This window comes from Malurus melanocephalus, unplaced genomic scaffold (assembly GCF_030028575.1).
Source record: "Malurus melanocephalus ecotype Western Australia unplaced genomic scaffold, MMel_1.1 scaffold_5, whole genome shotgun sequence".
Lineage (NCBI taxonomy): Eukaryota > Metazoa > Chordata > Aves > Passeriformes > Maluridae > Malurus > Malurus melanocephalus.
In genome coordinates, this window is record NW_026623237.1 from 6,831,255 (window position 1) to 6,857,936 (window position 26,682).

Sequence of the window (26,682 nt, forward strand, 5' to 3'; positions counted from 1 at the left end):
TCTCAKCCCCTTTGCAACATCTCAGCCCTCTTTTGCCAATGCCTGTGGCTATTTAAATTCAAAAGTACCTGGGCTTTCAGAAAACCCAAAGAAAGAAACAGTTATGATGCACAGATGTTTTTGATGTATTGCTGTGGTTTTTTGTTTCTTACAGCTTGGCATTCAGAGACTGGTAGAATCTGGCAGATATGACACTCATGAAAATTTCACAGTGGTCATCCAGCCTTTCCTCCAAAATGTGGGGATTGCTCTTGATCAGGTATCATCTAAAGGTGGTTTCTGCATTTAAAGGACTAAGGATGGGTATCTCACCTKTAGAGACTGTATGCAAAATAGTTTCATCTTGTTCTGTGCTTTTCTTGCAAGATGTTGCTTTTTGGTATAGTACAACATATTTTCATATAGTGAGCAGTTCTTAGTTTTGCATATTGTTATGTCAATATCAATTACTGTTGAACATGAATCAAAACCTGATTTAAGAGGTTTRTTTATGTGTATTCTGAAGGGTTCATAAATATTTTTTTTCTGAAAACACAACATGATTAATAAAAGACAGAGTTATTAAGTTACAGTTCTTAAAGCAACATACCTGCATTGCTCATCAGTTCCCCTTTATGTCACATAACTCATTTTTCTGTGTCTGACAGAAAGGGAAGTTTACCTATGATCTTGTGGAAGTAGTTTTATGTAATTCATGTGTATATTGTGTATTTCAGTTCCTTGAATGGCAAGTTCCATTAAGCTGAAAACTGGGGAAAAACTCAAACTTTCCCTAAAGCTGAAAATACTTTCATATGCACCTGGAGCTAAGGGCAGATGGGGAAAAATATTGAGCAGGGATTGCTCTGGTGTAATTGAACTGGTCTAATCCTGAAAATGTTCCCAATAGCTGGTGAAAGTTTGAAAGATCAAGATGGCCAAATTTGGAAAACTGGCTGAAAGCTTCACAGGCCTTTTGTTTTGTTTGTTATGTGTGAAGTTGGTGCCCATGAAAAGTCATCCCTAGGGATTTTGGTACTGAGRGTAGGGAACATGGAAACAAAAACAGAAGCAAAATATTTCTGAACATTTTTTATAGTTTCACAAGCATTAGTTCAAATTTGAAGAAGGTCAAGGTGCTCTCTGTATTTTTTATCTCACACAACATTCTGGTGTTCCTGAATTGAAAACTCTGCCTCTAAACATGGCAAATGATATGATGGAAATTTTGGTAGAAGTCCTCTAAAAAGGAAGACAAATTGCACTGAATCCAAACCTGCTCAAATTTTGAGGAAGAGCTACTCTGACCAAAAAAGTTGTTTCAGTCATGTGTGACCCTAATCTTAGTATTCATGTGACAGCCAAGCTATTTAAATTTTCAAACTCCATTTCCTTCAGATCTTCCAATACCTGTATTAAAGCTTTGTTCAGAAAAGAGACTGCTCTGGTGTGCTTGGTCAGCCTGGCTGCCTTCCATCAAACACTTGCTTCTTGATCTTTTCAAAACTCACATCTGTGCAGAAAGTACTGCAGAGCATAATGGTACTTGTGGTGCCAGTTCTAAYGATAACTGGAATGAAAGATAGAAACCCATTCTTATTTCAGCATCTGAAGAGGAGCTATACCTGTGATTGAAAATGATGGTTTTGCTGCTTCTGGGTGAATCTGTCTATGGAGGCACATAGCCCTCTCTAGCTGGGTGTTTCTGGTAGCTCATGGGTCTGTTGAAGTACCGTTTGTATTACCAGATAATCCAGAACCTTTCTTCAATGGAGCAGGGAGAACAAGTAACATGAATTTCTCTTTACTGGTTTTGATTTGGCCTTAGCAATGCCCAATTGGAACTGTGTGGCTTCTTCTACACTTAGGTGTTCTTTATGCTTTTATTTGCAGGATGGAAATCCAGATGTCTCCTACTTTTCGCCTGACTGCTTCCATCCAAACCAGAAAGGCCATTCTCAGCTTGCCAGGGCTCTCTGGAATGCTATGGTAAGGTGACAAGCTCTGCATATAATGAGATCTTCACCTTGACCTGGCTACTATTAAAATGATCTCTATAATGAGCACTGCTATTAAGGCCTGGAAAATGCTGGACCTGTGCTGGACCCATCTCCTTAACTGGTTAAATGCAGTCTGGCTTTGGCACTGCTCTCTGCCTAGAATCTCTTGTTTCTCAGAGTGTGTGTCAAGGAGAGGGATGCCTCAAGTGCACAGTGACAGTCATTGGGTGACTTCAGCCAAGCAGCTTCTTCATCCATTTTCATGCAAGGCAGGAAAACATTTCATGAGGATGATGTTTCTATCGGCTGCTATGGAAAACCACCAAATAAAGAATTGTAACTGCATCCGTCAATTTAAAATGGATTACTTAGAAGTTTGTTTTAAGTCCGTGTGTTGTTACTGTCTCATTAGGAGTTGAAGTGGCTTTAATTCTGTTCAGTTTTACTGCTTTTGGAAATGAGTTAAGCTCAATAAAAATGAGTCATTAAAGATTGCTTAAGCAAACCCATTTTACTTAGCATTRCAGTGCAGGAGCACTACCCAGCAGTCAGAGTCAATATCTTGGATCTTAAACTTCCATATACTTCAGGGTAATATTTTAACAGCTGACATGATTGCTTGCAATCATCAAGCAGAACCTCTAATTAGATTTGGTATTATCTTCTACATATAAACAGCCTTTTGTTGGAGATGCCATCATGCAGCTTAGCTAYAAAAAAATGAGGGACTCTTAATGTCTTTTATGCAAGAGAAGAAAGTTTAYGACCTTGCCTTCTGGCGAAATTCCAAGGGACTTCATGTGCCTGCCAAAATCCTCCAGGAGTTTAAACTGATCCACTGTAGCTTTCCACTTCCCATTTTAAGCTTCTTTCTAGAGTTGCTCTTTTGTTTTGCAKTTGCCATGTTCTTCCTGAGAAGTAGATGCATTTCAGCCTTGGCTGTAAGTCAAGGTCTGCAAATACAGGCAGCATAATATAGATTTGAAAGGTATATTTAGGTTGGGTTTTTTTCAATCAGAATTGTTACACAAATTTAAGATGAGCTGACATGGTTAAAAAATAGGCTCTTTTGTCTTTGTTTCTAGTTACAGCCTGTAGGCCAGAAAGCTGACTCATTTGATTTCTCGGCTGACATCATCCTTGGCTGTCCAGCTCAGGTAAATATACCCACATTTTGGAAGCTGGCTRTCGGGAGGCTGTGCTGCTTGTGCTTGCTGCAGAGAGCAGGGGTTTGGTGTACCTGGAACAATTCTACTTAAAGCTTTGCTCTCTGCTTAGCTGTGAGTGAACAGGGGTTCTCATGTACCTGTGCTGGTGTCCTGCGGTCATTTTGCTGTGCCATGAATACTGATTGGCAACATGCTGATTTGTGTGTTTTCAGTTGTAGCAGAGGTTGTTTTTTGTTGAAGTTGTTTGTTGTTGAAGTACAGAGGTTGTTTGTTGTTGAAGTTCAGAGGCAGCTCAAGCAGCAARCAACAGAATGTGCTGCATTTACTTTCCTGTCAGAATCAATGGGGTTTGGGCACCACAGCAGCTTTGAAAACCCAGAATCTGCTGTCTCTTGAATTAGCAGCAGGTTGGTTTTCCTRGCCTGATCCATAACAGGGATACTTCAGACTCTTTAGAAGCTGCTTCTGCAGTTACAAAACAAGCTGCTGAACTTGCAGTACAGTTGCTAGGTACCAGCACATGGAAATGACCRCTGCAGGCAGCAGTAATTGGCTCCCTTTCTTCTGCAGTTTTCAACAAGAAGGCTGAAGTAYTGAACAGATCAGGGAGCTTAGTTCTGAGTGCTCCTAGTTCTGGAGACMGGCATTTAAGTTATACACGAGGCTTTTGTATGTATTGCATCCATGCTGTCAGAGAAGGAAAATCTGCGGAGTAACCAGCACATTTCAGAAGTCCTCAGATTCATTCAAATTGATCCTACTTCATTTACCCAGTATTCCTTCCAAGCAGCTTATATTAAGTCAGCAACTTCTTCAGTGCCAAACAGTGTGGATTTTATAATTGTTTCTCTTCATTACTCTTACTCAAAGATGTTGCTTTTCAGAAGTAGGCAAAGTTTTATATCCCTTGAAAATATATATGGCCATCTTTTACACAAATGGTAAGCCTTTAGTAAGCCTAAGTGCTTTGAAAASGTCAGTGATAGCAGTCACAGTACCCATGGAAAATTATTGGTTTTGAGGCAACTTAAAGTATAATAAAAGCCTGCCTTCTAATTTTAGTGCTTTTTAAGACTTCCTTATGCAGATGCTGGAATTTCTCTTAATTGAGGTAAGTGGGCATCAGTTCAAATTTTTTAGCCTGCTTGCGCTTGTTCCTGAATGCAGGCTGCATTACTAGGTGACAAAAGTAACTATGCAATTTCTACGGCCTCCCTTGTAGGGAAGAATGGTATTTTCAGTAAGCAATTTTTCATCTGCCTGCTGCCCAGGTTTGTCTTGATTTTTGCATCATTGTCTTTTGAAAGGACTAAACATCTAATAAAATCTRATTTGGAACATCGGGAGAGGAAAATCTTAAACTGCAATTGGCATCTGGCACCTGGTATCATGTTRTTTTTATCATAAGGTTCTATACACAAATTTTATGCATTTTAGGGAAGGATCATGGTTTCAAAGTAAAGATTCCCATTTTACAGCTTAGGCAATTACTTTCTTGGTGATATGATACCTAGATATCGCTTGCTGTGGTTTGTGCCCTATGCTTATTGCCTAGTTTCTCTTATTTATCTTTCTTTTGTTTCCTCTCTCTCCAGAACAGTCCATTCCTGGGAACATACAAGAATAGCAACTACACACCTGTGGARCCCACTAGAGAGCCAATAGAGGTAATTGTTGCACCTTTTCCTGCATTTTAAGCAAACTGTGCAAAGCTCCAACTGGTCTTTTAGAACATCATCCTGAATTTATAGATTATATAAACTACTGCCAACTTTTGGAAAGAGAATTCTACCTTGCATTCCACTTTTCCCAGTGTAAACATATGTTTTCCTGAAAGCCAAACAATATTAATGATATTATTGGTGCAAGTGCATCAATACTGTAACCAAARGTAAGTAACCTAGAATGCATAAGAAATTAAGATAACAAGTTCCTCACAGTATGGAGAAGTTATTTTAGAACCCTGACCCCCAAATAATCTGATGAAGATTTATTTATTCTATTCTGGAGGCAGTACCTCCTTACACTCAAGTAAGCTTAACCTGTAGAGGGCAGTCACCTTTACATATTGGATGTGTGACCYTATACAAAGGTGATAGGAATTTTCAAAGGGACTTAATTTCCACCATGACTGAGAAACTATCATGAGGTAGGTTCAACAAACATTGCATGCAGGACTTGAAGAAATGGAGCAGCTGTTTGCTTGGCAGTGAAAATGGGCTGGGTTARTTTGACACACTGGGGGTGCTCATGGCTGGCCCAATTAACAAAGTCTCTGTGCCTTGAGGGTTACAAAGAACAGCAGTTATTGTCTTAGCAAGCCACAAATTTGCAGCATTGARATGGGATTTTTATCTGTAGACCTAGAGTTATACTTTCAATAGGTAATTATTGGACTTCCACTGAATCTCAGCATCATCAACTGTTGAAGTGACAGAGGAGAGAGGGTAAAGCAATGCTTTCTTCTCTGATTTAAAAAGAAGTCCATCTGCAACCAGACTTTAATGGTTGATAGTGCAGCCTATTACAACATTTTTTTTTCACAAGAATAGATTAATTTGGTGTGATTTTTTTTAACAGCAACCATGCTTTCCAAAGACCACTGATCCATAGAGTTTTTCTATGGTAGAACTGTGCAATCACAGAACAATTGAGATGGAAGGGACCTCATGATGTCCTTAGTCTGACCTCCTGCTTCCAGCAGGGCTGGCCCTTAGATTGGTGTGTACAGCTATCATTGCTCTTGCAATGGGCTGACCACTGAAACAATTGTAGTTTTTCCCTGGCTGACTTTTGGCTAGTATGGTTGCTCATCACCAAAAAGCAGCAGGGGGACATTCATCAGCTCTCTCTGCTGATGAACTAAGGTGTTCTGCAAATGTGTGCTTCATTCAAATTCTTCAGCTGGAGTATACCTAATAACTATTATGTCACCTAAAGATACATGTTAAAGTACAATTATTTAGAGCCTGACACTTTTCTTCACCGGAAATTTTAAAGCTTTGAAGTTGTTTCAAACTTTATATTCGGGAAAAACAAGCCCTTTTTGAAAGATTCTAGGAAAGAATAGGTTACATGTAGCAGGGTAGATGGGGAATGATAATATAATAGTAGAGTATTTAAGGTTGTTCTAGTGCTTGACCACTCTTTCAGTGAAGAAATTTTTTCTGATATCCAATCTGAACCTTCCCTGGTGCTACTGGAGTCCATTTCCCCTTGCTCCTTCATTAGTTGCCTAGGAGAAGAGGCTGACTCCCATCTCAAGGATGATAAGGTCACCCTTGAGCCTCCTTTTCTCCAGACTRAACACCCCCAGTTCCCTTGGCTACTCCTCATAGCACTTACGTTCAGACCTTTCACCAGCTAATATAATAATACAATAATAATATAATACATTAATATAACATTATAACTAACTTTGCAGGGGATTTTATTGTTATTTTTATTTGTTTTTGCATCTGATATCTATTGAGAAAGAGCAAGACTTCAAACCTGGAGACCGCACCTTATAAGCCATGGACAAAATTTCTCGACTGTAGAGAAGTTAAAAATAATCTTCCTTATGGCACTTTGTCATAAGCAGTATTTGAAGATGAAATGTTTTGCCTTTGGAAAAGTTTAATGCTTTGGCTAGAAAATGTCACCARAAGTAATTATTGTTTGGATAGTATTCCACAAAGAGGAGTGAAAGACGGTTGAGCTACATAGGCACAAACTAGGATCTGTGTTTTAACTTGGTTTTGCCCTTCACTAAAGGTGAAGGCATGACTAAACCATATATAAATTGTACATTATCTTTTAACTAAAAGATGAAACAATTTTGTAACTTCTCATTTCAGAATTGGGGCAGTGAACTGTCGTGTCCTGGACATACTCCATCTAGTCGTGTCCCAAATTCAGGTGAGAAAGAACACCTAAACTAAAATCACACATAGGAAAAAGTTCATCTTTTGTTTCTAAAAACAGTAAGATGTTGGAATTACACATCCTAGTTGGAAAGTAAGCAATGAAAGCTGATATATTTTGCAGCAAAGGGGAAAAGTCTGTCTTGCCATTCACAGTAARTTCTGCATGGCAGCAGATGTGCTCTCTGTGGATAAACGTGGTCRTATTTATCATATGCATGTATCATATGCCTCATTTATCATACAGCAACATGGCAGATTAAAATTGCCCGGGAGGGTTAGTGACTTTGCAAGCTGGAACCTACTCTGGTAAGCAGTGCAGTGCAAGTGCTGTGTGTACTTAGAAGGCTTTACAGGAAGATTTTTAATAGGAAACATTGATCTATGACCCAAACCTGTAAGCCAATTAAAAGAGATTGTGTGTAAGGATCTGTAAACATATCTAGGCCGTTTCCACTTTTTAMCTAAGCTGTTTTAAGTTCCATTTCTTTCTGTATAGTTGAGTACATTGCTGTAAGCAAAGGCAAGAAGTCATGCCTTTTGCCTAGCTGACACACAGAATTTGAGGTTTTTCTACCTCAAATTCTGCAAAAATGCCATCAGATGGGAGCCTAAGACTTGCATGTTTATTCTGTCAAACAACATTTTGCCCATTGTCACTAATCCTGCTTTTATTCTCCTGCTGTTTTTAGTACATGAGCTACGGCCTGCTGACATCAAAGTCGTAGGAGCGCTGGGAGATTCCCTGACTGTGAGTGCTGCTGTATTCCCATGTTTAGAAGAAGAGCAGTTGTTGATTTCTACCTAGATGTTGTCACGTCAGGCATCATCAGATAGAAAGCAAATTGCTTTGGCTTGGCAAAGCAAAACTCATCTACCTGGTTCCCTTTGCAAAGAAATAGCCTGAAGGGATATGAGTGACACTGGCAATTGTGTAATCCAGCRATGAATAATTCAGGCCAGGACAGAAACAGGATCCCATTCTCTGCTGCATACAGTTTATTCAAGTGTTTTCAAAAAGGGAAATGGCTGTCTTATAGAAATAGTCTCTTCTGACATGAAAAAAAAGTAAAAGCTGTCGATATTTTTGATGCAATAAGACATTTTGCTGAAARCTCCCCTGGAAATAATTGATTGCASTATGAAATGCTTCCCACTTCAGATAATTCTGATACTTCTGTATTCCAGAATTTTGCTTTCAGATGTTGCTTTCTGGGTTAGAYGTTTTCCAGTTAAAACTCTGATATATTTCAAATACCAAGAAATGTAGATGAAAAAACCAAAAAAGTTGGCACAAAAAAAAAAGGCCCCAGAGAAGAATAGGAGGGAATACTGCTACTGCAGATCTGCACTGAAGTTTTCTGAGAAAATGTTCTAGAATTACACAGCTCTACAGAATTGTTCTGGCATGGAATGAAAGCAAACATTTGTGTCAACAGTTCCCATGAATTTTAACTCCTGAACTAAACCAGTGCTCATTCTAGCAGCTTTTGTYCCTGTTGAGTTCAGAGGCACTTGAAGGGTCTGAAGCCCTTAAATGAGCAGGCTTGTCTTACAGGCAGGTATGCATGTCTTCATTATGCATCATGCACCTCCTCATTAGCTCTGAAATGGATTTTGCTTGACCTGATGTAATCCTGGTTTTCCCTGGTGCTGCAAAGCTTTGAGCTTTTCTTAGAAGAAATCGGTAAAGACCCTCTGAGTCTCCCTCCTATCCATTTCCATGACCCTTAAAATTATTTGCTTAATTTTCTCCCCCACATCTAATGCTAGATACACTAGTACACTAGCACATAGCTCCTATTTTTAAAATCTTCATTCTTTTAATCCATGAAATATCTCAGAGGGCTCTAGTCATAAGGGCCAGATTATGGTCRTTGAGTTCTGTCACAAGAGCCGATAAAGGCAGTTTCTCATATTGCCATTATTCATGCAGTTCCTACCAGTTGCCTTTGCCACAGCAAGGTGTGTTTGGGGGTTTTATTGAGTGATTTATTTGGGGGGCTCAGAAAAATGGGTAATTTTCCCCATGTGTGCATATACACCTCCTGCAGCAGCCACGCTTTTTACGGCATCACCATCCTTGGCACAGGGGCACTGCAGCAGCAAAGCCCACCAAAGCATTGATTGTCCTCCTGGTACTTCCCACAAAATCCTGGAATGCTGTCAGTGTTTATGGATGCAGTGTTTATGAATTTTTAGTTCTTTAGACCACTAAAAAACTGTAAAGCTGCAGAAAAACACCTTCTACCAGTGGCTATGCTGAATGCAAGCCAGGGTGCTGACCTTGCTAGAGGTCTGTCCCTGTCTTGTGAGCTACTCAAATTCATCACAAAGGTCTTTGTTTGGTTGGCTTTGCATATTTATTTAATTTTGAAGGATATTAAAGTTCACAGTGCRGGAAGGAAGGCTGTCTCAGTCTAGATACAGTCAGAGATTAATGGAACATTGAGTAATTTAGTCATGTCACTGGTTAGAATTCATGTGTTGGCCTTCTTAGCACCAACGCACAGTGAAAACACTAGATACACCAGCATGCTTATCTATACTGACAAAAAAAATCCTSTCTACACCTCATCAAATCTGTGTGTTAGACTAGCAGACTGGATCCAGGAGAGGAAAAATGGATTGTACACCAAAGATTTGTTTTCTTGGCAGTTTAAAAAGCAGCTCCTCTGATTTATGTACAGCTAAAACTRGATGAGAATTTTTTCATCACTGTTTGGGGCTATTTTTTCCCCTGGATTATTAAGTCTCTCAAAATCATCTTTCTTCAAGAAATACCAGGATGAAGCATCTTCCATCAAAAAAAAAAAATTCCAAACAAATACAAATCTCCTGATGTTAATCTGGGTCCCATTGGGTTGCTAAAACAGTAYGAGTAGTAACTTTAAAGTTTTATTATGACTTGACATAAGGASACTCTGATGTCCTCTGGCTGGACTACATCTCCTCTGATGCTCCATTGTCTKCTGTCCAGATGAGCTGCTTTTGCATATGAGGAGAAGCCCAGAWAATTGAAATATGGGAGATGCAGGGCTGCCCACAGACCGGCATGTGGGGGTGGATAAGGACATAGACCATTTATGCTAAAACTGGGATATTGCAAAAGCTTGGCTGGATGCAGAGTAATGTTACTAGAATGCTTGAGATCTTTCAAAACATGATGTCTATCTTACCTAAATTTGTAAGGCTTTTTTTTTTCTCTCTTAGTATTCTATCAGTTGTTATTTCCATCTTTTCCAGACTGCAGTAGGAGCCAAAGTACCTGACCTACAAACAGACTGGATGGGACTTTCCTGGAGGTGAACGAAATTTTTTTCTTTCTCTATTTTTGTCCGCACAGTTAAAAGTGTGGGCCACCTGGTTGTGTAGCTACATCTTTATGTAAGTAAATTCAGGGAAGGATGCTGACAGCAAGTATTGCTTGGCAAGAAATGGAGGAGTGTTTATTTTTTGTTTGGTTGTTTAGTTTGATTTTTGGGGTTTTTGTGTGTGTGTGTGTGTGTGTGTGTGTGTGTGTGTGTGTGTGTGTTAATCAGACCTGAATGCTACAAGGTGGTCATGTGTCCCAGTACCTTTTAGCCTTTTTGTAGTCTCTCTGGAATTTATTCAAAATGTGGCTGTTGCTGTGATTACCTCTTACAGTGTCTAATGCTGGAAGGTCTAAGTGAGTGTGCATTGGCATGAGCATGGTGAGAGCACTGCACGCATACTCAGTGAAAATGCTCCAATCACCTTTGTTATTTCAAAGTGGGCAAACAGTGCACATCAGAGGGTGTGAAGCTCAATATCCATGCTAGAGAGGAAGAAAACTGCTTGCTCCCTGAGAGCAGATGTATGATTGTGAAGTGTGTGCACACATACCCATCATTCTCTTTGCTCTTTGTGCATCCCTCTGCRTGTGTCTGCAGGAGTGGATATTTTCAGGAGGGGCTGCCAGAAGAGTGTAAGAGTGTATTGGCTCTGCACACAGACAAATTTTGAATGGTAGAGGCAGGGGCTCTTTTCATATTCAGCAYTGCAGAATTGCAAATAGGTATTTAATGAATATTTAATACATAACAGTGCATAAATGTAATCTCAGCAAGGTAACATGGAGCAACTTTAGTGAGGAAATATGCCTTTCTATGATCGGTATCCCAGCATGTATGAAAAATTAGTTCTCCCAATATGGTCTGTTCCCAGCCTGAAGGCATAGCTTCTATCTTAGCTGATGCCCTGCTTTATTTAGGGTGAGTTATCCTTTCATTACTTTCCCTGAATTCCTGTGGTTTATCTCCTTAGTCCTGTTTGAAGTAAGTATTTTGTAGGAGGGTTGCTTTCCTTCTTGGGCTGCTACAACAGCAAATAGCAACAATAAGACAGATGGCTGCAGGATTAACCCTACTGGGTGATTTTGTTCTTTTYCTTTGTAGTATTGGAGGTGATGAGACTCTGGAGATCCAGGCTACTTTACCCAGTGAGTATCTTAGAAAAGCAGAAGTTGCRTATTACACTGAAAGTCGTTAAAGTGGATGCTAAGAAACATCTGGAAATGGTCATTCTTTCCTTGCAAACAGTGGGGCTGTCCATCTGTTGTGGATATGAGCAGTTAATGTGAGTCACAGCAGAAATCCAGACTGACCTGATTTAGCTGTAAAGTTAATTCAGCCCCTCGACATCACAGGACCTGCATGTGATTGTATCATCCTTTTGACAAAAAGAATTAGGAGTAAATGTGCTGAAGGGGACAGAAGTTCCTCCCTTATTTTRTTTTGTGCTTTCTAGTGACTGACTAGTTTTGCTCCTCCTTTATTTTGTWTTGTGCTTTCTAGTGACTGACTGTAACTGTCTGTGGACAAATAAAGGGTTATGAAACAATTATCAGTTTGTCTGGCCAGGGTTGTTGACAAAGCTATGGTTCTTCCTGATGRTTTCAAGTTGCTACACAGCAGTGAAAAAACATATCTAAAAATACTGGGATTTTTTTGCCCTAGTGTAATTGGGCCCTGTAGTTGCCATAGAAACCACTAAGTGGTCAGYGTGACAATAAATTGGAAAGGACTTGATTTACAATGGTTGATCTATTTGTATRTGATCCATGCTATGGAGCAGTTTGACAATACCTGACATTGTTAGTAATAAAATCCRATGTGCTTTGCCTTGTACCAGGCTTATCACTGCCTTTGAAGAAATATAGAAGGCATCATTCATTTATGCATTATAAATTAGATTCTATAAAGAGGTTTCAGACTGCACTACAGACACAGTAACAATAACAGTTAKCAGACATCATGCTTCCCCATTGAAGGTTTCAACGAAATCTAGAAAAATTAAGGAAATTCACTTCTCTGCCAAAGTATTATTATCTGGCTGGAGGAGTGAGAGGTAGAGGGCTATACTCAGGGCACCTGCTCCTGGTACATGAATGAAAGCAACCATGAATACTTTGACACTTAAATTTAAGACTGGTCATTTTCCTGAGAACAACCTATGCATTTCCTGGGCCACCAGGCCCTGACTCCTCAGGCCCATGGAGAGAAATTATTGCAGTGATGAAATCTGGACAGTAACTAGAGTCTTCAAAGCTGGTGTGTCTCTAGCTTCTGCAAAGTCGTAGCGAATGAGGGGAGAACGTATTCCACCACATGGAGTGGTCCATATTCTCACACTCAATTGCAGGAGGTGATGCTGCTGGTTCTGCTGTGAATGGTTAAACACTGTGGTTTTYCTTTTTAAGACATCTTGAAGAAATTCAATCCAAACCTCTTTGGCTTCTCCACCGGCAGTTCTAAGGAAACAGCTGGATTCAACGTTGCAGAGAGAAATGCCACAGCACGGTAAGGACAATCACAAACGAGAAAGGGCAAAGGAATGAGAAGTGATGGACTGGCAGGTTACCTTTGGGATGCAGGGTTGGGGTAATGCTGATGACCTGCTGGTACTCAGCACTTTTCTGTGATCTGAGGTTTTTGATTGTGAGTTTTGGGTTTTTATTTCTTTTATTCAATTCAGTATTTGGGGGATTTATTTGTTATCTTTTTCTATATTACAAGCTTCCTTTCTTTATTTGATTTCTGCCCATAATTTTTGAGCCAATACCATAGTTATGCTTCTTATTCAACCAGTACCTTTTTCTGTCCAGCCTTCAGTATGCAGGTCCCTAATTCACTATCAGGCAATATCTGTAATGAGAAAAAATTCATAAGTATCTCTTTTATTCCTTGATTTCTATAAACTAATGAATAGKTGCCTCAAATTAACAAATAGAAGCAGACTGCTACCTAATGGCATTAAAAACCATCCCTGTATGCAGTGAAAAGAGAAAAAATTGAGCAGCTGGGAAATAACTCCTTTTTCCTCCTGAAGGAAAAATCTRCTACTCTGTTAAGAACCAAAATGTGTAAGAACTTGTATGGCTTAAGCTGTGCCTGCTCCATGAATACCCAAAAAATTTGTTTCCAAAGCTTTTTGTGACACCTTTAACAACCATTAAATCTGCTGCAAGAGAGATTTAGGATAACTATCAAAGCCTGTATGCTACTATATGTATTTCATAGGTGCCCCAAGCAAAGCTGATTCAGCGTGATCAATGTGGTTCTGGGAATCCARATAATGTAACTGCATTTGTGCAGTTGCTGGAGGGAGGCAGGGCTTATTAGCTCAAGCACAGTCTTATTCTAATATATCAGGAGCTCATTTCCAGCTGGTGTCTCAGCATGGTTTGTGCTTTGGCCCGTGGATGTTGCATCCTGTCCAGAGCTGGACTGGTGCTCTCCAGCCTGGCAGTCCCACAATGTAAGCAGCATCTTCCAGCTATAAGACAAGCCATAGGAATTTAAGGCCAGATCAGGAAGGCTGGTTAGGTGCCCAGCTTCTATGTCAGCACCAAACTCACTCACTAGGTTTTTGAAGGGRGTTATGCAACTCAGTGTCTCTGTGCATCTGGGCATTAGTGAGTTTTTCCAAACAAAATACACTTAAGCCRACTCTGAGATGGGAAGAACTCATACCAATTGTCTGCCACTTGGCAGCCATCCCAGCTGAARCCTTTTCAGATCAGATTCACTTGTGCAACTTGGTCCTGCAGARTTTGCTCAGCCTTTTGAGGCATCACTTTCCTTATACTGATTTCTGCTAATCCTAAGATCCCGTGAAATGAGGAGGGGGAGATCAAGAGGGTGACATGCTTTTAGAGCACACATCTAAAATCTTCTGTTCTCTCTCCTAGTGATATGCCAGCCCAAGCACGTGCACTGGTGGAGCTGATGAGAAGCAGCTCGGTAAGTGGGATTTGGGGCACCCCCCAGTGCTCCCATGGTCTCTGGGAGATGACTTTAATTAATGGGATGTTTGAGTCAAGAAGAGTGTTCTACTGATGAAAGAAACGTCCTTGTCTCTGCTGTGCTTTAAGACAAATGTGCCAGATTAATTACCCCTCAGGTAGGATGCAGTGCAGCCAGATGTAAGGATGGCAGTGAGGAAGACGAGAAATCTGAAGGCTCTGGTGAGATCACAGCATTGCTTAGCTGAGCAGCTGTGACAAAGTGAAGGTCATAAAGACTGAGTGTAAAATTGCTGGAGCAGGTACCTGCAGACAAACATGAATCCCAATTGCAGGAACAGAGAATGCTGAAATCTTTGCGGTAGAAAAAGCCCTCTCAAATTCTGGTTTTGAACAGGCAAATAATTAATCAGGGACCAGAAAGCTCAGGACTGGATGAATCCCTGTCACACCAGTCTTTTAGAGAATTAGTAGGGGATCTGGTCTGCTGTGCCAAGTCCACTGAGTGTGCTACAAAGAGCACCAAAAGTGGGGAGGGGAAGAGATCTGTGAGAAACCCAAAGCTGCCCTGCTCCGAGTGCTGGCTGAATTTGAGTGGATGACTGTCTGGGTGTGAGCTGTTGGTTCAGGGAGAGCATTCCCTCTAAGGGAATGGGAGTGCCTGGTGCTCCTTGGCTCAGACTGAATGGGAAAGGAAGGCACTGAATAAGCAGGATTTGTCAAAGCATGTGTCTCTCCATGCCAGAACTCTTGATGGATGCTGCATGCTCACCCCACTGTCAGTTACTCTGCATTGCCAATTGTTTGGCAGAGTGAAGGGAGCTGGCATGGTTTTTCAATAGGAGAGAAGAGGAGAGGCTCTCGAGCTTTGTTTTATTCACAGCTTTTTATGCATTTTTTTAAAAAAGGGAGGCGGTGTGTCCCTGCCATAGCATCGCCTCTTCATGAAAATCTTTCCAAGCAAATTGTTGGTTAAATAGGAGAATTCAGACCTGTGGGTGATTCCCAGGCCCTCCSTCTATTTGTGGGATCCTTTCGCAGATGTTTGTTATGTAAATGCACCACACTAAAAATAGTTGCCTTTGATTCCTTTCTTTGTACTGAATGTTACAAAATGTTTTGATGAGATCCAGCTCTCAGCAGCGSCTATTGTTAGCTTGTGGTGACGTGGGTGCTGCAGCTGCCCTTATATGAGCTCAGTGAAGTCACCAGCCTCCTGGACTCTTCTATTTTAACCCAGCTGTCTGTTCCCTGGGGCACCCCTCGCCCCTCCTGGCCACGGGGTAATGCTTGCCCAGCTGGCAGGGATCCCCAGCAGCTCCAGTTCCACGGCTTCATGAGTCAGTGCAGCCTCCACTCCCACACAACTTTATCCCCACGCTGCCTGCAGTGTGCAGCCATGGCTGGCAAATCTCTCCTGTCCATCTCTGTTCTGAAGCTGACATTCATTTAGGGATGCTTGCTGCCACAGACACATTTCCATGCTTGGTTACCCTGACAGAGCTTGTCTGCTGAAGGGAATTTCCTTACAGGAGCCAAGGTGGATTGCAGCAGACTAGCAAACAGTTCAGATTTTCCCCCTGGAGAAATGCTTTTCTTTTGCCAGCTTAACTCAGCATGCCTCCTTTGTTCTGCCCTACTGTCTGTGCCCCATTTAGCCCCATTTGTGAGTGTTACATCTGCATGCCTGAGCAATGGATGCTGCAATCTGTTTATTTTATGTACCACTAGAAAATTAACTTCAAGGAAGACTGGAAGCTGATCACTGTCCTTGTTGGAGGCAGAGACCTATGCCAGTACTGCTTGGACAAGGTTTGTATCTCTGAATTCGGCATTCTCATCCAGGCATTTGGCAGGTGACCAGCCCTGGAAATAAAATCTTTCTCTTTCTTAGGCAGCCAAAGTTCCTCTTTGTTTAAAAGCACTTAGACGTCCTGCTCTTTTCATCTGTATTGTAACAGAAACAAGCACACAGCTTTTAATACGGGCACTGCAGCTCTGGAGAAATGCATTATTTAAGAATTAGAAACCTGCCCATATCGAACAAAACACCAAAATTAAGCTGAAGAGCTATCCCTGCTTAACAGGACAAAGCAATGAGCATGGTGGCTTAGGCATGTTATGGGACACAAGTTTCTTCTGGAAATCACCTCCACACAATAATTACTGAGGATGCCCAATTCTTGCTTCAGAATGACACCCAAAATAATTCCATCCATTTACAGTAAAAAACATGTCTTTTCTTTAGCTGCAAGTGATCATTCCCTCTGAGAAACTTCATGTGGCACAGACTGGGGGTCTGGGCCCCAGCTTGTCGAAATGACTGGGCATTGTTGTCTGTTTTGCTCTTTCCTTTACAGACTGCTCCCTGGAGCCTTTGTTTTCACAGCTACATCTGTATAACTACAGGCACAAAGTTGTTCTGCTTGTGGGCTTTGTGGGGTCTGACTGCCTTCTCATCAGTTACTCCAGACTAGCAGGTTAAAAAAGATACTGTTCTGTTCATAAGGCATACCAGTCTGGTCTGGGTCCCCTACCAAACAACCTGAAATCCGAAAATGTGATCTATATAGTCATTATCAGGGAAAGACTCTGCCAGGATACCTCAGGATTTTCTACAGAGATTAGGGGAATATATTAATGATATAAAAACACAAGCACTGTATAATCTCTGAACAAGTGCCAGTGAACTTCTTGATCTGGAAATGTATCTGCCAACTAAAGAAAAAAGGAGCATCAAGTCGGTGTATTTTCTCACAGACCACCTTCTTGKTTCCTGWAAAAGACTGATCCARTTTTTYTTTKTTGTTTTTTTAAACAGGAAACCTATTCTGTGCAAAAGTATGTAAAGCACCTTCAGGACACTCTGGATATTTTCTATGAGGAGGTAAGCTTTTAAGACACCCTAGCAAGCTATGTTCCTGGCAAGCACACTGATGTTTTTCTCACCTCTGATAGACTGTCAGTGATTATGTTTCATACAAGGTCATCTTTCAAATAGTGGGAGTCAGGCTGTTCCTCAGTGCTGCATTTAAACAACTGTATTAGCTAATGCTCTGAGAAAGAGGGCTGCAGTTTCAGGAAAACTGTGTGTTTCACAATATATATATATGCTGTAAACCAAACATACCATGACCCTACAGCCAGTTTTGGTGGCTAAACAACCACACACAGTTTCATTTACCCTGGTGCAAATGGAAATGCCCCCAGGAGTGAAGCAGCATTTCAGCTAGTTTGTACTAGCTGTTGGAATTTTTTTTGGCTGACATCCACTATGTCTCCCTCCCCCTCCTTTTATACATCATCCTTGCACATGCCATTGGCTGCAGTTGGTGCAGTTTGCAGTGACTCCCTGACCTACRGATGGCACTTCTTGCTCTTTGTAGTGGTATCATGTTCTGTTATTTGTAACATGTCTGTATGTCTGGTTATTATAATCCTTGTAGCTCCCAAGAGTCTTTATCAACATGGTGGAGATGCTAGAGTTCTCTGGACTGCGTCAAATCACAGCAAGCTCTTCAGAGTGTGCTTTGACAGCAAAGTAAGTGAGCAAAACAACTCTTTGCCTTTAAAGTGACATTTCTTTGGCTCAGTCTTAATTCCTACAGGAGGACATCCACACGGAGCTTTCCAAGCTATTTGCCTTGCCACCTTTACCTGATGCATTGATTCTCATCAACTTTCTGTTACTTCTCCCAGTCCTTCGGCTAAAAGACTTTAAGGCAGCATGACACAGCACAAATCACAACATCTGATTGTTATACTGCTGAACTTTTTTTGCTCAGCCATCTTCTGGTCAGCAGCACAGGCTGACATCTCTGGTTCCTCTCTTTGTATCCAGTGCTGCATTACCTCTGGTGCAGGCTGGGCTGTGTGCAGCAGAGTRCACAGCCAGGAACTGCTCCTGACACCCTAATGAAGGAGACCAAAATCTTAACTCGAAGGTTGAGGGATTTGTTTTAGAAAGCAGCAGTGTCTTTAAAGGCATCAGAATGAACATAAAAGGCTGTTAGTCTTGCAGAGAAAGGTATAATGAAGACTAGTAGTTGGAAGACAATGCCAAATGAATTCAAATTAAGTAAGGCACAGCTTTTTAATAATACAAGTGATTAACTACAGGAACACATTGGAAGGGAAAATAATGAATTTACTAYCTTGCCTGATGTCTTCCTATGCATTCCAAGCACATTCTTAGAAGATGAATTTCATTGAAGCAAAGTTACTGCCTCTTGTTATGAAGGTAACATAATAAAACAGAGTAGTGCAAGGATTCAGACTGCCGGAAAATTTTTTCTTTTCTAACTTTAAACTCCCAGGTGTTTGAAAATCTGYTGCAACCCTATTCATGTCTTATTATTCTAACACATGTGATTTCCTGCTAATTTGTGGCAGGCTAAACACTTTTTTGTGTTTGACCCAAGAGTAGTGGATCCTTTYCTGGCTGTGACAGGTGTTCATTTTGAAAAGTAAGTCAGTAGAGATTTTTTTTTTTTCTGAAGTAACTGTCCATTTCTAAGTCAACAAGGTGGCTCTCCATTCTGCAAGTAAGCTTTGATCACCTATCTGCAGCTTCTTGAACCAGACATGCTCTGCTGAAAGACTGTGAATAGACTATTCTAGATTGGCTTTTAATTGTACTATTTCTTTTGTTGAAGGAAAGTTTGCCCGTGTTTCTTAAACCCAGAGGAAAATTCTCCTGAATTTCAAGAAATTAAGAGAGTCAACAGAGACTTTCAGGTAATACATTGATTCCATAATTGGTCATCTTCACTTGTGTCTCTTTATATTTCTTCCCTCACTGCCCTTCCTCTCATGCATATCCTCAGCACTACAGAGAGGGATAAATGGAAAACAACTTGGCCACAGCCTAAYCAAAACCCTACCCATCTAACCAGTTAATAGCAGAGCAAGTCTTTCCACATTTTCTTATGATTTGACCTCAGTTCTGAGGTGGATGTAGATGGAGACCAGTTCTGTTTCCAAYTGCTGTTTCAATAACCAAAAAGGAGTTAACAGTGATGGCTCCTCTGTTGATATGTGTTTGTCTGCTATGACCCCAATGAGCAGCTTACATGAATTAATACATCACTGCAAGAGTGACAAATGACTTTGCATCAGCTGTTTTGTGGTTACTCTTAGCAGAAAAAATTGACTAAACCAACCATCAACCAGCTTGCTATCTGAGAGTAACTTTTCATAGCCTCAGGCATAAGATTCACTCAAAATTAACAGAGGCTGTAATTAGCTATTGGAGCAGAAGCTTTTTCCATCAATGTTCTTATGAATACAGGAATCACTGTATCAGATCACATTATGTTCTCCATTCTGGCTCTGGCAGTGGCTGTTGTCCAATGAATCTGGCAAAGCTCAAGAAATTCACCCTGGGTAATACTTGTTTAAGCCTACTAGAGGYGTCCTTCTCCTTAACAAAGGATGTGGGTTTTGGAATGTTTTGAGACATGACCATGAGCATTAGCATTTATACCCATAAGACAGCAAGTTACAATGAGATGGGGTTTTTATTTGTATGAATGTCTGYGGCCATAATTTTTTTAAGTGGCAGGTAATTTTTCAATATGTAAGTTTTATTTTAATTCAAGCACACCTTTCTGAAAAATCGAGTGCATTTCAGCCTCAAGTTGGCATTTGAGACTTATTTGTCACTTCTAAAAATGTTGGCCTTGTTCCTTTTTTATCATTTTCTGTAAACTTTAATCTCATTGTTGTTGCGCAGCTTTGGTTTTTAAAAGCAAGGTTTGAATTACTTCTTTTATAAAGACTTTTTTTATTATTATTAGGCAACTTTTAATATTGTTTGTATTTTCATTTTTGTTTGAATTAACCCAGCTTCTGTGCATTTTCCTCACGAAAATCTCTTCACGAACTAAATTCTTTTCTTAGCCATTTTCTTGACTGCTTTATAACATTTAGCCRGATTTACACCAACAATTTATGGCTTCCTACAATGAAAGATGTGTAATCTGCATGTTTTTGATAGCTGACAAATGTTAGATGAGCCTTGCAAGTAACTCTTCTGTTTTCACTGATTAYGCTCTGTCCAGGCTGAAGCCTTGGGGCTGATCAACAGCGGTCGGTACGAACAGAGGGAGGACTTCGCAGTTGTCATGCAGCCTTTTTTCCGGAACACCTTGATGCCCCTGGATAGTGTGAGTCCTACCTTGCTTTCCCTTGATGCAAGGGCCAGTATCTTGATTTCTCTTAAGCCAGTAAGATCTGTGCCACAAGGCCTGTGTTTTTTCTCTTTGCACAGTCTAGTGGCATAGCGTRAAATCTCTAGTGAGAGTGACAGGAAGATAGGAAAGACTGCTCTGCCTGTGAATTAAAAYGGCTTTAGGAAACATTCACAGTGTGCACCCACAAACTAGGCACCTCTGACTTYCTCTAAACTGCATGTTACTTCCCCCTGTTGAGTGGGTTGGTTTGCATTCACCACAGTTTTCCGACGTAGGTTACGGAAAGTGTTCAGGTTTTCTTCACATGGAGACCAGTACTTGAATCTCTGACTCATCCCAGCCTAGAAACAGGAAGCAGCCTTTGAAACCAAACACTGRTTCTCCTTCTTTTCTCCATTAGGTATACTGTGTAGTTAGGGATACAAATAAACAGCATGAATCCAGGTCAAAGCARCTCAGATTTGAACAGTACTGATCATTTTTTCATACCATCTCCATTTTTTTTCTGGCAAGCTTCAAGGTTGAGTAATGGTCACCACACAGGTAGTAATGAGGTAAATTCCCCCTAAGAGAGACACATGCCACGGCTGAATAAGCCTATCATTTTTATTGTTACCTGAAATTTAGCAGAAATTTCAACACCTGGAAGGTTGTAAGTCGGAGACATGGAAGTTTAAAAAGCAGTAATAAACAGTTTTCTATCAGTTCTGTACATAATGGAATGTGGGTCAAAGGCAGTGTCTGTGTGATTGCTGTGACTGTTGGCTTAATGGTTAGTTTAGTTTTGTTATGAAAATTGCTGTGTGAAGTTGAGCAGGCTGCATTACACAGAAGGTCTCAAGGTGCAGTAATCACCCCRTAGTTATGAGAACCTAAGTTTATTTGCAGTGTTAAAACATGAGCAAATCAAAACTGTGAACTGGGTATACCAAGTACAGTACACTATTAGGTGTATCAGATCTCACGTATTGAAATTTGCTGAGAAATTTTTGCTTTTATTGCAGACCAACAAGCCAGATATGAGTTTCTTTGCTGCAGACTGCATTCATTTCAGTGTAAGAGGCTATGCTGAGATGGCCATGGCTCTCTGGAATAATATGGTAAGAGTTTGCAACTTAGTTTCCTATGAGTTTGGGMTAGCAGTAGCTACAAAAGATGCCGAGAAAGGTGTCTGAAACAAAGGAGTAAACAAGACATAAAACTGATATCCTAACAAGAGGGGGTTGCTCAGTTCCGAGGTTCTTCTCACTCTGCATTGCTTAGGAACGTAATCCAAAGTGATCATGTTGCATGAAACAGGGTAAGTCTTTGCTCGTTCAAAATGAGAAGTCCTGAGAGTCTTAACGTAATGAAAAGTTCCTTTCTATTTTGGTAAATAATTCACATTAAAACAAAAATTTAAAGATTCAGTTCTGTAGGTTTGAAAATGTCTGTTCAATGAGCTTGCCCTTCTTCAGTGAATTCTATTATATTTATTAAAAAAACATATATGTGACTGAATTTTTGCTGCCATTAATAGTGTGGACATGTTGTACCACCCACTCTAGTATCTGAGGCAGTTCTAGTAGAGTCACTAAAACTAATGGGGGACTGAAATCAAACCTATGATGCTTGCAATCACATTCCATCTGTCATTTTGGGGGAAATTATAGCTTTCAAATAGTGTTGGAAGAAGGTGTAAGAGGCACATGCTAGACYTGATAGCTCCAAGGTCGCAGTTGCTATCAGAAACATGTTTCCCTATGTTGGACCAAACTATGGCATTTTCATGCCACAGCAACATTTCCTCCCCTTGTCTTGTAAACACCAGTTCCCAAACACACTGTGCTAGCAGAAACCCTGCATCCTGGTTTGTACAACAAGCATAAAAGGAGGGGAATTTCTTTTCTGTCCAAGTAAAAGTCTGAGCAAGATAAGGAACTTACAGGACACCCCAGGGTGAGCTTGAGCAGAAGGACTGGAAGATGCAGGTCAGGAATCTGTGCAGCTGCCCAGTGCAGCACATGAGCTGTAGGTCCAGGGTTATAGAATGTACGATGCACACACATGCTTGGAGTAATTGTTTTGTGCATGCACAGCAAATCTGCCTGTTTTCCATCAGGCTTCCCTGTCTGGGACTCCAGATGACAGCAGGCTGGTAGGCTTCACTCTGCATCATAGCCTTTAAACAGGGCTAATGGTGGGCCAAAAACCCCAGGCAAATGTAGAAAAATTCAAATTGAGCATGGCTGAGGGTTTCAAGAAAAAAAAGAAGAGACAGTACCTGGACATATGGCAGTCTTAAATTGGGTTCCTGTTGCCATGTGGTATTCTTATTGGCCATTACTCATGCCTGAATCACCATCAGTCTTTTTTCCTATGCCACCAGAGKTTTTTTTCTGTCCAGACTGTCACTCATTTCCTACGCATCTAAGGATATCGACACAAAGCTTTCTACTGGGGTGGCAGGGATCAGGTTCTTACTGATGCAAAGCACAACTATTCCCTCCTGCAGAGAACTGTTGGTCTATGCCAACTGAAGATATTACTGTTTACTATTTAAATCTAGTTCTTGTAACACATCCCTGCTTTTCCCTTGCAGTCCTTGTACGGCAAGGCTGTGCAAGCTTACTGTAAGGCTGTATTGTTTCCCTGTTCCCTGAAAAGCTCGGCAGGCTGCAGGCTTATGGCCAAATGACAGAAATTCTTGTCAGTGCACATAAAGGGCCAGACTGTGCCTGGCCACTGTGTGGGTATCCAGGGACTGGGATGGCTTATGCAGTCTCTCCCTTGCCGTAATATTCTTTGCCCTTTTTGCTTTGTGTAAAGCAAAGTGTAGTCCTGCTCTCTGAAGTCGGAGGACTTTATAGTCTTAAGGGGCTTCCATGGGTCCACCTTGTCAGGTGTMTTTGGCTGACATGAGGAGATACATGGACAGTGAGTGTGGCTTGTGTTCTGCTTCCATGTTTGCTATATGCTCTAGAGGAGCTGTGGGTTTCTTCCAGAATTTGTCCTGTATCCTCATAGATACATACATCCTCATTGGGGATATGTCATCTTCAAAGCTCAGAAGCTAACGCTCCTGAAGAACAGATTGCATAGAGATGAAGTAAGCATGGATGGTTACAGAATTTTGCATATTATCATCTTTTGTCTGGGATCGGTGCCAGAATCTTTACCAAGTGCCCTGGCATGGGAAGAATTACAATTATCTACAAATAACCAGTTGCACTGCAGGCAGAATGCTGCAAGATGTGAGCCACACATTGTACAAATAACTGAGCTGTTCYCTTTAAGGTGTAATGAAACTACCAAATTCAGTCTTCACTGCATTAGCTGGTGGGTGGGCCAAGTGATTAGGAATCAAAAAAGAGTCCGTCAGGATCCTACAACAATAAGAAAAAACTTGGCACCATGTTTTGCTTCTTATCTTCTCTTCACTTGTTAGCTTTCTTCTCTTCCCTAGTTATATTTTTCTGTGGTTCATTTATTTTTATTTTTCAGTCTCTGCTAGCTTCTTTCTATTTTTATAATTTTTTTATTAAGAATGAGCTAGAGAGAGAAAGTATCCCCAATGTTTCCATATGGGAATCTTGTGGTTAGAATTTGTTTTCTCCATGTTGTGTTTGGCTTGTTGCTGTATTGTTTCTCTTCAGCATAGAGCTGACRCTTTAATCCCTTGAGGACAGTAAATGCCTGTATGGACAATAGCAGAAGCAATGGCCATCCTCTGTGCTGTATTCCCAGAAGTGCTGGATGACAACTTTGCAGTTCTCTATGGACCAATCTTGGAGTCATTACTTCAGGCATGCCATACAACAGTTGTAAACACTTCAGTTAACACGACTGAGCAAGCCTCTACTTGTTAGCTTAACTATGGCAACCGGTGGTATGTGCACTCCTAGCCAAGCACAACTGCCTGCTATTAGCCTGGGYTTATTTTATGTTGAATTGAAAATAGGCTCGGGGTGAGCCTTTGGTCAGCTATTGCAACTTACCTGACAGCTGACAATATAAAAGGCTCTGTTTAACTCCTTCTTGCAGTATTGTGAACCCAGCCTCAGCTAAAACCTCCAGGGAATTTCTTGTCTGAGTGAAGATTGAGAAGGTTGGCACTGTCCCATCCTCTCTCTGTAACTCTGTCATTTCTGAAGTGAATCCCATCACCATGATACCTGGGCATCTTTCTTTAAGTAATGTGCTCAGTAATATGTCTAACATATTTCATGTGGGTTTTTTCCGTTGTGGTTTTTATTGCCATTTGAGATGAGTACATAGCAGAACTGGGTGTAATAGTGAACCACTGCTTTAGCAAAATATTTAAAATACGTTGTATTCAGAGCAATGCAAAAGGAAAACAGACTTATCCTATTCCTTGCTTCCGAGGGAGTTATTCTGCAGCCAGTACATCTGATTCTCAATATCTTCAKTTCATGAGTGTTAAAATGTTTGCAAACTTTCCTGTGTTCCTGCTATCCCACTTCTTCACTACTGCAAGCACCAAAAGGTCGGATAAGAAGTTGTAACTGTCTAAGTCAAGAGAGTCTGAGAAGAAAAAAAAAATCATTATGTTTAACATTGCTTTTCTCTTCTTCAGCTGGAGCCAGTTGGTGAAAAGCAGACTTACAACAACTTTACCCATGACAGATCAAAACTGAGGTGTCCAAACCCTGTAAGTAAAGGTCATGGTGCTCTCTCCATCAATTACCTCTATTTTTCTCCTTTTTTTGCATAGGTAAAGCTCTTTAAAAGAGTATCTTTGTAAAGGCTTCAAATAGCYGAAAAATACTCCTGTTTCATTACAGATGGGGAAACCTGCTTAAGATTTTAGTCAAAAAACTTTTTCCTTGCTGCAATGGAAAGCCTCTCATGAAAGCCAGTTCTAATGAGCCCGTATATTTCCATTTGGTTGTTTGCAGCAAGTAAATTAGGAAGTGATGCCACCATTCTGATTCTGAGGTGGCTTCTTTTTTTTGTTCTTAGAATTCTCAGGCAATAGAGCAAGAGAGTGGTTGGGCTAAGATAGAGAGAAGGCAAAACCAGCTGATATCTAAAGATTTACCATTCTTCTCTGAGAAGGGGCAATGTCTTATTGTTGGGATACTGCCTGTTGAGTGGTGTGTGGTCAATAAGCCTTTCCTCTCCTTTCCTCTCCTTTCCTCTCCTTTTCTAGGAGAAGCCTTTTCTTTTCACACGAAGAAATAGTGGATTTGGAGATTCAGATCTCAGCTTGGAGAAAACAGAATCTTCAGTCCCCTACTGGGCTGTCATTGTGACTGCAGTAGCTGGAGTCCTGGTGGGTTCTTTGCTTGGCTGGGTTGTGTCACGAAGAAAAACCAAGAAGCGCCAACGTAAGACTGACACAGAAAACAGCATTAAAACAACCCCTCTGTAACACAAGTGGAACAAAGACCTTTCTCTGRAGAGGCTGCTCTCTGATGCCACACAGAAAGTAGCAGAACAAAAAAYCTGTTGGATGTGAATGAAGCTTCTTGGTTGCCCAGGGGTTTTTGAGCCAAATAACAATGATCTGTAATGTACTGTAGAGCTGTCTTCTGGAGACCAGTCCGGTGGAGGATGAAGTTCCAAGTATRCTGTGGTTTCACACCAGCTGGCACTATGTACCACACACCTTCTTACTCAATCCCCGTCTCTCTCCCTCAATGGGATGAGAAGGAGAATTGGAAASCCATGSGTTGAGATAGGAACMGTTTAATAACTGAAATAAAGTAAAATGTAATAATAATAATTGTAATGAAATGGGAAGTAACAAAAAAAGAGAGSAATAAAACTCAAGAAAAACAARTGTTGTACAATACAATTGTTCATTGCCTGCTGACTGATACCCAGCCCCTCCTTGATCATCAATCAGCCCCTCCTTGGACTTCTTCCCTCAATCTATACAGTATGTGTGGTGTTCTATGATATTGAATATCCCTTTGGTTAGCCCAGGTCAGCTATACCAGCCATGTCCCCTTCCATCTTCTTGCGCTGGCAGAGCACGGGAAACTGGAAAGTCCTTGGTTTAGAGTAAGCACTACTTAGCAGCAATTAAAATATTGGTTTGTTACCAGMATTATTCTCATACTAAATCCAAAACACACCACTGAACCATCTATTATGAAAAGTATTAACTCTGCCCCAGCTGAAACCAGGACAAAGCRTTAAAAATGTTTTCATTCTGGGGTC

At 40.8% G+C, this 26,682-nt stretch overlaps 1 protein-coding gene across 1 annotated transcript in view; it reads left to right on the plus strand.

Moving 5' to 3' along the window:
- The window catches only part of PLB1 (phospholipase B1), a 77,519-nt gene extending 51,124 nt beyond the window's left edge, over window positions 1–26,395 (plus strand). Inside the window, exons 41-58 of the mRNA XM_057371236.1 lie at window positions 155–259; window positions 1,873–1,968; window positions 3,065–3,136; window positions 4,744–4,815; window positions 6,988–7,048; window positions 7,746–7,804; window positions 10,300–10,358; window positions 11,472–11,515; window positions 12,776–12,875; window positions 14,267–14,318; window positions 16,052–16,132; window positions 17,142–17,207; window positions 17,767–17,861; window positions 18,976–19,057; window positions 20,383–20,487; window positions 21,519–21,614; window positions 25,091–25,165; window positions 25,667–26,395. Of these exons, the coding sequence (XP_057227219.1) occupies window positions 155–259; window positions 1,873–1,968; window positions 3,065–3,136; window positions 4,744–4,815; window positions 6,988–7,048; window positions 7,746–7,804; window positions 10,300–10,358; window positions 11,472–11,515; window positions 12,776–12,875; window positions 14,267–14,318; window positions 16,052–16,132; window positions 17,142–17,207; window positions 17,767–17,861; window positions 18,976–19,057; window positions 20,383–20,487; window positions 21,519–21,614; window positions 25,091–25,165; window positions 25,667–25,888 (1,542 nt within the window). The 3' untranslated portion in view covers window positions 25,889–26,395. The remainder of the gene's footprint in view (window positions 1–154; window positions 260–1,872; window positions 1,969–3,064; window positions 3,137–4,743; window positions 4,816–6,987; window positions 7,049–7,745; window positions 7,805–10,299; window positions 10,359–11,471; window positions 11,516–12,775; window positions 12,876–14,266; window positions 14,319–16,051; window positions 16,133–17,141; window positions 17,208–17,766; window positions 17,862–18,975; window positions 19,058–20,382; window positions 20,488–21,518; window positions 21,615–25,090; window positions 25,166–25,666) is intronic.
- The last annotated feature ends 287 nt before the right edge of the window (window positions 26,396–26,682 follow it).